Source organism: Amblyraja radiata, unplaced genomic scaffold (genome assembly GCF_010909765.2).
Source record: "Amblyraja radiata isolate CabotCenter1 unplaced genomic scaffold, sAmbRad1.1.pri scaffold_525_ctg1, whole genome shotgun sequence".
Taxonomy (NCBI): domain Eukaryota; kingdom Metazoa; phylum Chordata; class Chondrichthyes; order Rajiformes; family Rajidae; genus Amblyraja; species Amblyraja radiata.
Window position 1 is genome coordinate 58464 of NW_022630591.1, and position 12237 is coordinate 70700.

A 12237-nucleotide genomic window follows, 5' to 3' on the forward strand; every position below is an offset into this window, starting at 1 on the left:
AGGAAGGCGGCGGCACTCGGCCCGTCGGGGCTAGGATGCGCGGGAGGAAGGCTGAGCTCGCCTCCCCTCCCCCGACCCGCATCCGGTCCACCATGGAGGGGAAATCGAGTAAACTCCACACGGACGCTGGTCGCTCTGCCCGGAGACAGGCCCTTCGGCCCCTCGTCCGTGCTTCCTCGGGCTTTCTGCAACACAATCTTGCACTGTTCTGCACTGGATATTGCATTCATTGCGTTTGTCATCACTGTATGTACACTGTTTGCTCTGGCGGCTGCATGTGAACGAGCGATTTCATCGCCTCCTGATCGATGTGCAGAACAACAAACTTACTCCACCAAGCTGGCTACCCCCTTTCATTCCCCTTACTCCCCCAAGCTGCCTACCCCCCATTCCCCTTACTCCCCCAAGCTGCCTACCCCCCATTCCCCTTACTCCCCCAAGCTGCCTACCCCCCTCCCTTACTCCCCCAAGCTGCCTACCCCTATTCCTTACGCCCCCAAGCTGCCTACCCCCATTCCTTACTCCCCCAAGCTGCCTACCCCCATTCCTTACTCCCCCAAGCTGCCTGCCTCCCATTCCTTACTCCCCAAGCTGGCGATCTCCCATCTCTCATTACCCCCAGACTGTCCACCTCCATACCTTATCCCCCAACCTGGCTACATCCCATCCGGTACCCCCCTATGTGAGTATCCCTCCATTCATTAATCCTCCAAGCTGGCTACCTCCCATTCCCCTTACTCCTCCAAGCAGGCCACGTCCCATCCCTCCCCTGTCCCACTTATGAACCCTGAACGGAAACCTCTGGTGTCCTTGCGCCCCACCCAAGGTTTCCATGCGTCGGGAAAGCCTCGACCGAAGCGTGAGCTGCATCTACTGACCAAAGATCCTACAGCAGCTTTGCTACCGACCGCACACACACACACACACACACACACACACACACACACACACATCGCGAAGGTGGGGGCCAAGGACAGCGGAGGAGCGTTGTCTGCGCGATGAAGAGGCAGGTAAATGGCTGCCGCAGAGCACGGTAAGTCCTTTAGAGAGCGCGGGAGGGAAGGGGAAAGCTGGGAGAGAAGGGGAAGAGAAGGGGAGGGAGAAGGGGCGATAAGGGGGTGGAAGTGGGGAGAGACCATATAACCATATAACAATTACAGCACGGAAACAGGCCATCTCGGCCCTACAAGTCCGCGCCGAACAATTTATTTCACTTAGTCCCACCTGCCTGCACTCATACCATAACCCTCCATTCCCTTCTCATCCATATGCCTATCCAATTTATTCTTAAATGATACCAACGAACCTGCCGCCACCACTTCCACTGGAAGCTCATTCCACACCGCTACCACTCTCTGAGTAAAGAAGTTCCCCCTCATGTTACCCCTAAACTTCTGTCCCTTAATTCTGAAGTCATGTCCTCTTGTTTGAATCTTCCCTATTCTCAAAGGGAAAAGCTTGATCACATCAACTCTGTCTATCCCTCTCATCATTTTAAAGACCTCTATCAAGTCCCCCCTTAACCTTCTGCGCTCCAGAGAATAAAGACCTAACTTATTTAACCTATCTCTGTAACTTAGTTGTTGAAACCCAGGCAACATTCTAGTAAATCTCCTCTCTACTCTCTCTATTTTGTTGACATCCTTCCTATAATTGGGCGACCAAAATTGTACACCATACTCCAGATTTGGTCTCACCAATGCCTTGTACAATTTTAACATTACATCCCAGCTTCTATACTCAATGCTCTGATTTATAAAGGCTAGCATACCAAAAGCTTTCTTTACCACCCTATCTATATGAGATTCCACCTTCAAGGAACTATGCACGGTCATTCCCAGATCCCTCTGTTCAACTGTATTCTTCAATTCCCTACCATTTATCATGTACGTCCTATTTTGATTTGTCCTGCCAAGGTGTAACACCTCACATTTATCAGCATTAAACTCCATCTGCCATCTTTCAGCCCATTTTTCCAAATGGCCTAAATCACTCTGTAGACTTTGCAAATCCTCTTCATTATCCACAACACCCCCTATCTTGGTATCATCTGCATACTTACTAATCCAATTTACCACCCCTTCATCCAGATCATTGATGTACATGACAAACAACAAAGGACCCAACACAGATCCCTGAGGCACCCCACTAGTCACCTGCCTCCAACCCGACAAACAGCCATCCACCATTACCCTCTGGCTTCTCCCATTCAGCCACTGCTGAATCCATCTTGCTATTCCTGCATTTATACCCAACAGTTTAACCTTCTTAACCAACCTTCCATGAGGAACCTTGTCAAATGCCTTACTAAAGTCCATATAGACAACATCCACTGCTTTACCCTCGTCAATTTCCCTAGTAACCTCTTCAAAAAATTCAAGAAGATTAGTCAAACATGACCTTCCAGGCACAAATTCATGTTGACTGTTCCTAATCAGACCCTGTTTATCCAGATGCTTATATATATTATCTCTAAGTATCTTTTCCATTAATTTGCCCACCACTGAAGTCAAACTAACAGGTCTATAATTGCTAGGTTTACTCTTAGAACCCTTTTTAAACAATGGAACAACATGCGCAGTACGCCAATCCTCGGGGACTATTCCCGTTTCTAATGACATTTGAAATATTTCTGTCATAGCCCCGGCTATTTCTACACTAACTTCCCTCAATGTCCTAGGGAATATCCTGTCAGGACCTGGAGACTTATCCACTTTTATATTTTTCAAAAGTTTCAGTACTTCTTTTACTACGAGGGGGGAATATGGAGAGAAGGGGGAGAGGGAAGGGGGAGAGAAGGGGAGACGGAAGGGGGAGAGAAGGAGGGAGAAGGACTGGAGACAGTTTTAAGAAGTTCAATTATGTTAGCGGGCATTTGACCTACGGCGGAACTTCTAGGTCCTGAAAACCAAAGATCCTACATAATGTTTGCTGAAAACTCCAATGAGCCAATCAAAATGGCCGGTCAGCGAAGGAGATTTCATTCGAATGCCTGTAAGTACATAGCGACCCCACTCCACTGGCTTCGACCAAATGGCAACCTATTTTTAGTCGAGGCCGGTTTTGAATTTGTTGAAATAATCGCAGGAACATAGAAGAAGCCTCGACTGCGCGGAAACCACTTTCGACCATTAGGGAGAGTGACCTAAGTCTCTGCGAACTTCACGCAAACCTTGGGTGGGGCACAAGGTCACCAGCGGTTTCCGTTCAGGTTTCCTAAGTGGGATAGGGGCTCCCATCCCTTACTCCCCCAAGCTGGCTCCCACCGCACTGTCACGGGCCGTGGGTCGGCAGCGCACACACACACGGGGCCGGGTGGAGCGGTGCCGCGGCTCCGGTCAGCGGACACACGGGGCCATAAACACGGCCAGCTGATGCAGAGTTGGGGACAGTCTGGTCCCTCCACACACCCAGAGTCACTGACCGCGCTGCACCGGCACCATGGCCCCCCCTACCACGACCCACACATCGGGGTGATTCATCCCCCCCCCCCCGATCCACACACCGGGGTGATTCACCCCCCCCAGACCCACACATGGGGTGATTAACCCCCCGACCCCCACATGGGGTGATTCACCCGGGTGCAGGGCTGTCTGTAGCCCAACCGCTGTGTTTCAGACACCAAACACCAAACAATATTGCCAAGTGCAGGAACTATCTTTGAAGTAGTGGGGAGGTGTTCGACTGCCATTCGGCTACAGGTATGCATGGAGGCGAGAATAATTTCTTATCATTTCTGGAGATGGTTGGCATTTTCTTTCATTATTGATAGCACAACATGAATTCTGAAGAATTCCAAAGAGCACAGTTGTCAAAGTTCGTTTCTTAAAGAAAGCAGACAGCAACAAAATTGTTAAAGGTAAACCAAAGCAATCTTTTAATCAATTTGCCAGACGGGTGGCGAGATCTACAAAGAGCACACGCGTTGCGCAGTGCTTCTCGAGCTCCACTCAAAGTACAAATGAAAGTTACAGTAATTATACATTTTCTTATCAATAAAACACACCTTCTAAAGCTGAGTGAAAGATCCGTAGTCTACGGGAAACAAGGGAGACTGGACCCATATATTTGCAATGTCAGCCTTATTCTCAAATCTTGGTACAGCTTCAGTACAGCTGCCCATTCCGGAAGGACAACCAACTCCAGTTTGTTTTCAAATGACTTCCATCTTGGTTCCAGAATGGGCATCCGTGTGTGAACTGAAACAAGCTTGTAAGACTTGGATGAAAGCCACTACCTTGTCCTTTGCTGGGATAGGCAGTTCAGACAGATATCTTTAATATGGTGCTGTGCCCAGAACAATACATCTCTAAGTTAATACATTGTTAATACATTGTTTCAGTGATTAGTATAAACCAAGCTTCTAAGATTTTCCCAGACTTTATTCTGCTGGGAAAATTCTCTTTTAAATTTGACTGCTTTCTGTTTTTCAGCAAATCTCCATTTTTAATTTATGGACCAAATTAAATTATTTCACAGTGAGGTCAGGATAAACTTGCTTTATTTGTTACGTAAGGCACAAATGCGTCAAAACGTTCTTTAAAAAAACAATTAAAAATGCCTAAGAAGGAACTGCAGATGCTGGAAAATTGAAGGGAGACAAAAATGCTGGAGAAACTCAGCGAGTGAGGCAGCATCTATGGAGCGAAGGAAATAGGCAACGTTTCAGATCAAACCCCTTCTTCAGACCGATGTGAGGGTGGGGGAGAGGGGAAGAAGAAAGGAAGAGGTGGAACCAGTGGGCTGAGGGAGAGCGGAGAACGGGAGGGGTAAGTAGGGACTACCTGAAATTAGAGAACGAGGTTGATCCCAGGGATAGCGGAACTGTCATATGAGGAAAGATTGAAGAGACTGGGCTTGTATTCATTGGAGTTTAGAAGGATGAGGGGGTTTCTTATAGAAACATATACAATTATAAAAGGACTGGCCAAGCTAGATGCAGGAAAAATGTTCCCTATGTTGAGCGAGTCCAGAACCAGGGGCCACAGTCTTAGAATAAAGGGGAGGCCTTTTGAGACTGAGGTGTGAAAAAACTTTTTCACCCAGAGAGTTGTGGATTTGTGGAATTCCCTGCCACAGAGGGAAGTGGAGGCCAAATCACTGGATGGATTTAAGTTAGAGTTAGATAGATCTCTAGGGGCTAGTGGAGTCAAGGTATACGGGGAGAAGGCAGACACAAATTATTGATAGAGGACGATCAGCCATGATCACAATGAATGGCAGTGCTGTCTCGAAGGGCTGAATGGCCTCCTCCTGCATCTACTTTCTATGTTTCTATGTTTAAGTCAATGTTCATACCGCTGGGGTGCAAACTGCCTAAGCGATATATGAGGTGCTGCTCCTCCAATTTACGGTGAGCCTCACTCTGGCCATGGAGGAGTTGAGGTGCTGAGCCACCGGGAGATCAGGTTGGTTATTGCGAACCGAGTGGAGGTGTTCAGAGTGTGTGCGTGAGAGTGTGTGTGTGAGAGAGAGCGTGTGTGTGTAGGAGAGAGTGCGTGTGTGAGAGAATGCGTGTGTGAAAGAGAGGGAGTGTGTGTGTGAGAGAGAGAGGGAGAGAGAGAAAGGGGGAGTGTTGTGTGTGAGAGAGAGAGGGACGGTGTGTGTGCGTTGAGAGAAAGAGAGGGAGAGAGAGAAAGAGGGGGAGTGTTGCGTGTGTGAGAGACAGGGACTGTGTGTGTGTGTGAGAGAGAGGGGGAGTGTTGTGTGTGTGTGAGAGTGTTTGTGTGTGTGAGAGAGAGGGGGAGTGTTGTGTGTGTGTGTGTGAGAGAGGGAGTATGGGTGTGTGAGAGAGGGAGCGAGAGAGGGGGTGTAAGAGAGAGAAGGGAGCGAGAGAGTTCAAGTTCAAATTCAAGTTAAAGTGAGTTTATTGTCATGTGTCCCTGTACAGGACAATGACATTCTTGCTTTGCTTAAGCACACAGAACATAGTAGGCATTCACTACAAAACAGATAAGTGTGTCCATATACCATAATATAAATATATACACACATGAATAAATAAACTGACGAAGTGCAAATAACAGAAAATGGGTTCATAATATTCAAAGTTTTGTCCGAGCCAGGTTTAATAGCCTGATGGCTCTGGGGAAGTAGCTATTCCTGAACCTGGTTGTTGCAGTCTTCAGGTTCCTGTACCTTCTATCTGAAGGTAGCAGGGAAATGAGTGTGTGGCCAGGATGGTGTGGGTCTTTGATGATACTGCCAGCCTTTTTGAGGCAGCGACTGCGATAAATCCCCTCGATGGAAGGAAGGTCCGAGCCGATGATGGACTGGGCAGTGTTTACTATTTTTGTAGTCTTTTCCTCTCCAGGGCGCTCAAATTGCCGAACCAAGCCACGATGCAACCGGTCAGCATGCTCTCTACTGTGCACCTGTAAAATAGGGAGTGGGGAGGGAGAGGGGAGTGGGAGTGGGGAGAGGGAGAGGGAGTGTGTGAGAGAGATAGGGAGCAAGAGAGGGAGTGTGAGAGACAGGCAGCGAGAGAGGGGGTGTGCGAGAGGAGGGGGCACGAGAGGGTGGAGTGGAGAGAATTTATGCGCGAGTGGGGGGGGGGGGTGGATGGAGAGGGGAGAGAGAGGAATGTATATGTGCAGCTTTAAGGGACATTGGTCAGGTAGTATTTGCATAAAGTTCCGGCCATTTCATTACAGGACTGATGTGGAGGCTTTGGGGATGGTGCAGGTCCAGAATGGTTTAAAAACAAGGAACTGCAGGTGCTGGTTTACAAAAGGACACAAAGTGCTGGAGTAACTCAGTGGGACAGGCAGCATCTTTGGAGAGAGGGAATGGGTGACTGAAGAAACGATCCGAAACGTTACCCATCCCTTCCAGCATTTTGTGTTTACTTAAACAGCGCCTATCTATCCACGTCGCAGTGTGCCAGCAGGCTGGAGGAGCGGGCAAAGTCCTTGCCACAGAGCGGGCAGGTGGAGGGGCACTGGCCGGTGTGGACTTGTCGATGCTCCAGCAGGTGGTCAAGGCAGGTGAAGCACCTACCACAGGATGGGCAGGAGAAGGGACGCTCACTGCCGTCGGTACGCCGGTGCTGCCACAGGCTGGACATGTGGGTGAAACCCTTGCCACACTCAGTGCACACAAAGGGTCTCTCTCCGGTGTGTAACCGCTGGTGCTCCCGCAGCCCCCATGCTCTGTTGTCACAGTGGGAGCAGCTGCTCGCTGGCGTGGGTCCGCCGTTGCTTCCGCAACCCCCACAAACTGTCAATCTCCTCACCGCAGTACGGGCATTCGTAGGGCTGGTCGCTGGTGTGCATGGGCTGGTGAGACAGGGCGTGGGAGGCCATGTCAAAGCGCTCTCCACACACAGGGCTGGGGAACGGACGGTCGCCGGCGTGCACCCGCTGGTGGGACAGCAGATAGTTGGAGCGGGTGAAGCTCTTACCACACTGGGCGCAGGTGCAGGGACGCTCGCTGGTGTGGATGTGCTGGTGCAACAGCAGGTTCCTGGACTGGGTGAAGCCTTTGCCGCTGTCGTTACAGGTGTAGTGGTGCTCCCTGGTGTGTACGTGCCTGCGCTGCTTCAGCACTGGCGATGACTTGAAGCCTTTGCTGCCGTCGGAGCAGGTGAAGGGCCGCATACTGCTGTGCACCCGTCGGTGCTCCCGCAGCCCTGACAACCGGGCAAATCTCTTCTGCAGGTGGAGCAGATGAAGGGCCTCTTGGCACGCGGTTGTGCTGCAGCAGGTTGCTGGAGCGGGTGAAGCTCTTGCCGCATTCCGAGCAGTCGAATGGGCGTTCTCCCGTGTGCACCCGCCGGTGGATCTCCAGCTGGCTTGGGTACTGCCAGGCCTTGCCACACACGTCGCATTCATAGCGCTTCTCCTTGTTGTGCCCCGTCATGTGGTCCTCCATCGAAGCTCAGCCCCTCAAAGCTCAGCCCGCACACCGAGCAGATGGGGGGGGGGGGGGGGGGACACTCCCCGGGCCGGCCACAATTGCCGCACACGACCCCGTCTCACCGTCCACAGCAACGACAATTTAACAATTTTGCGGAGGCCGATTATTCTAAAACCCTGAACTTCTTTGAAATGTTGGAGCAAACCAGAGCACCCGTCGTAAAAAACCCACGCAGGTCAAGGGGAGAACGTACAAATTCCGCACCCGTAGGTAGGATCGACCCCGGGTCTCTGGCGGTGAGGCAGCAACCGTACCGCTGCGCCACTGTGCCGCACAGAATTATATAACGGTTTCCTCCACCATAAACGTACCCAATATATGATAGTAATGTGCTGTTTGCCAGCTTGTTGGCCCTCTGTGTTCCCCTCCTGTAGTGTTTAGGAACCGTTCCTGTGGACGGAGAGACAGGGACGTGAGTGGCAATTGAGGGCGGCCAGGGTGTCAGTGAGCCCCCCTCCCCCCCAACTGCTCGGTGTGCGGGCTGAGCTTTGAGTGGCTGAGCTTCGATTGAGGACCACATGACGGAGCACAACAAGGAGAAGCGCTATGAGTGTGGTGAGTGTAGCAAAGCCTGGCAGAAGCTGAGCCGGCTGGTGACCCACCGGCGGTTGCACACGGGAGAACGCCCCTTCCACAGCTCCGACAGCGGCAAGAGCTTCACCAGCTCCAGCCACCTGCTGCGGCACAACTGCGTGCATTCCGGCGAGAGGTCATTCACCTGCTCCGACTGCAGCAAGAGCTTCAAGATGGCGAATCACCTGAAGAAGCACCGGCGGGTGCACAGTAGCGAGCGGTCATCCAATCACCTGAAGATGCACAGGCGCTTGCAGGCCAGCGAGTGACCCTACAACTGCAGCGACTGCGTCAAAGGCTTCACCCCTTTTGACAACCTGCTGTCCCACCAGCGCACCCACACCGGCGAGCATTCCTACACCTGCGTCCAGTGCGGCAAGGGCTTCACCCAGTCAAGCAATCTGCTGTCCCACCAGCGCACCCACACTGGCGAGCGCACCTACACCTGCGCCGTGCGGCAAGGGCTTCACCAGCTCCTCCAAGCTGCTGTCCCACCAGCGGGTGCACGCCAGCGACCATCCCGTCCCCAGCCCGGTGTGTGGAGAGTACTTTGCCTTGGCCTCCCAAGCCCAGTCTCATCAGCGTGTGCACACCAGTGACCAGCCTTACGACTGCCCATACTGCGGTGAGGAGTTTGACAGCTCGCGGGGGTTGCGGCAGCACCGGTGGGCTCACGCCGTCCAGCAGCTGCTCCCACTGTGACAAGAGAGCACGGGGGATGTGGGAGCACCAGCGGATACACACCGGAGAGAGACCCTTTGTGTGCGCTGAATGGCAAGGGTTTCACCCACATGTCCAGCCTGTGGCAGCACCGGCGAGTCCACACCGGCCAGTGCTCCTTCACCTGCCCACTCTGTGGCAAGGCCTTTGTCCGCTCCTCCAGCCTGCTGACACACCGCCAAGTGGATAGACAGGCGTTGTTTAGGTGGACACATTTCTTCCGAGTGGTTTCCCCAAGGTAGATTAATTGTAGAGACATAATTTTTATGAAGATAGTTGTGCTGATATGAATACCTCAGATTTTGAGGTTGTTGTAATGTTTAAATGTTTTTAGTTATTACATTATGAACATGGGAACTTTGGATTTTGGACTTGACTTTGGAAATCATGAAGTTGTCCCAGGGTTTTGAATACGGATACAAACTATGCTGCTTTGCAGCCTTCTCCGCAACAATCCAGGGAAATCTTCTTGAATGGATGAAATTTCCTGGATTTTCAAATTGGTTACATCTGCTATCCATAATCTGATAAAATTAAAAATTTGGATGATTTCTTGCATAAATATTTCATAATACAATCCACTTCTCCACAATTAAAATATTTCTGTATTTCATTGGACATCTTAATTTTGATCTGATACTTATATAGTTCTAATTAAAATATGTAAATGCTAATTAAACATTTCGCACAATGCGAGGCTGATTCGACCAACGAGAGTGTTGTCCGATTGTAAGCAGTAAGGGAGTTGAATGTGTTCTTTGGTGTTTGGAGGAATTAGGGGTGACCTTATTCAAAATTCTAAACATCTCAATGGAGCCTGACTGCGAAGATGTTGACATGTTTCCATTTGTGCCTGAGTCTTGAACATGTGGATAGAAACAAAATACTGGAGTAACTCAGCGGGTCAGAGCAGCATCTCTGGGAAAAGGAATAGGGGATGTTTTGGGTTGGAACCCTAGATACAAGATAAAGGGACACTGAGATGTGTAGGAATTTCCCATTGCGAAGGGCGGTGAATCTCTGGAATTCTGTACCCTGAAAATTTGTTTGGGCTGAATTTTCTCCCCTTGTTCCATCCATTTGTTCAGAACAAATGTTGCTTGTTAGCTGCGACAAGCTTTCTTATATTTGTGAGTCGCTTTAGTCCTTGGTTCTTTTACACCCTTAAGCCTCTCATGGCTGCTTATAATTACTTACAGCAATGCTGAATTGTTTCCGTAATTAGTTTATGATGATAACAGATGGTTCAAAATATTTTGCCTTGATGATGTAATTAGAATGTGAGTTGTGCAGCACAGGAATGGGCCTTTCATCTCACCACGTCCATGCTGATTCTTGTTTCCCATCTACACTTATCTCATTTGCCTGCATTATATATGTCTCCTTCTATGCTTTGCCTATTACATGTTTGTCTAAAATTACTTTAAAAATGTTGTGATTGCATTTGATTCTGCCTCCTCTGGCAGAGTTCCAGATGCAAAGCCCTCTCGGGGGAGAGAAATAAACTTTCCCTCAGATCGCCTTTACAACTCCGTCTTCTTACCTTATACATATGTTCTCTTGTTTTGTAACTCTACCATGGAAAAAAGATTTTGGCTCTCTACCCTGCCTCACATAATCTTACATACTTCCATCAGTCACTCCTTAACTTCCTCACTCCAGGGAAAAAGAGCCCTATCCATCCAGTTTCTCCCCATAACTAAAGTTCTCCAATCCAGACAACATCCTTGTGAATTTCCTCTCAATTTTCTCCAAATCTATCGCTGATCAGACTGTAAAAGAGGTCCAACCTGAAACGCCCCCTTTCCATGTTACCGGAGGTGCTGCGTTACTCCAGCGCTTTGTGTCTGTTTTTGTAAACCAGCCTCTGCAGTTCATACATAGTGTGCTGACAGGAACTGCACACAACCCCTTCAAGTGTGGCCTAACTCGTGTTTTGTAAAGTTGCAATAAAACATCCCAGCTATTATATTCTATACCCACACCTACGACGGCAAACATGCCATATGCTTTCTTCACCAGTCTGTTCCCTGCTAAATTTTGAGAACTTTGGACTTGTACCTCTAAGTCTCTATTCATCAACATTCATCAGTGCCCTGACCTGTCCTACAACCATTTTTACTTCCCAAATTCTATCTGCCTGTGCTCCGGCCAACTTTCCATCTCATCTATATTTTGCCGTAACCTTGGACAGATCTCTTCGCTCTCCATAAACCACCAATTTGCATATCATCTGCAAGCTTATATCCTACATTGTGATCCAAGCTGTTATCACCAAACAACGGAATTCTCAGCTGTGATCCCTGTGGTACCATAATAATCACATATTTCCCATCAGATAAACATCCTTCCTTCACTGCCTCCTATTTAGATCCAACTGGCTAACCTATCTTGCATTGCATGTGCCCAAATCTTCTGCACTCACCTACCTTAGAATCATAGAATCATAGAAAGTAGGTGCGAGAGTAGACCACCAGGTCCGTCGAGCCCGCACCGCCATTCGCTCATGGCTGAACACTAAACAGACACACTTACCCACAAACAGTAGACACAAGACACAGAACACAAGACACTACCCTCCCCTTTATACCGCTATCACCCCTCTCCACCCCAAGAACCGCGTGATCTCCTGGGGGAGGCAAAAAACCGGATAAAAACCCAGGTCCAATTCGGGAAAAAAATCCGGGAAATTCCTCTCCGACCCCAATCCAGGCGATCGACACTTGTCCAGGAGATCACTCAGGTCATGTGGGACCTGATGAAATGAATGCCCTAGTAATGTACTAAAATGATTAGTAGAATACAGTTAAAGCTACTGCTCATTTTCCAAAATTGTTATAAACCCCAAATAAAATATACTTTCATTAAATTCTTTAGTTAATTCAGTACTCTAATCATTTTATAACATTTTGCTGTGCATTAAACATGTAGTTAAATTTCCAATTACATACTTTAGAGTGAGTTTTTATGAATACGCAAGTTTCACTGAAAGACTAGGAGGTTTATTTAACACAGGAAAGTGGTGTT

At 49.2% G+C, this 12237-nt stretch overlaps 1 protein-coding gene across 1 annotated transcript; it reads left to right on the top strand.

Annotated features, from left to right (window-relative positions):
* Positions 1 to 8435: 8435 nt before the first annotated feature.
* LOC116970097 (gastrula zinc finger protein XlCGF67.1-like) lies at positions 8436 to 8759 on the top strand. The gene has a single exon (XM_033016825.1). The coding sequence runs from the start codon at positions 8436 to 8438 to the stop codon at positions 8757 to 8759; it is 324 nt and encodes a 107-aa protein (XP_032872716.1).
* The last annotated feature ends 3478 nt before the right edge of the window (positions 8760 to 12237 follow it).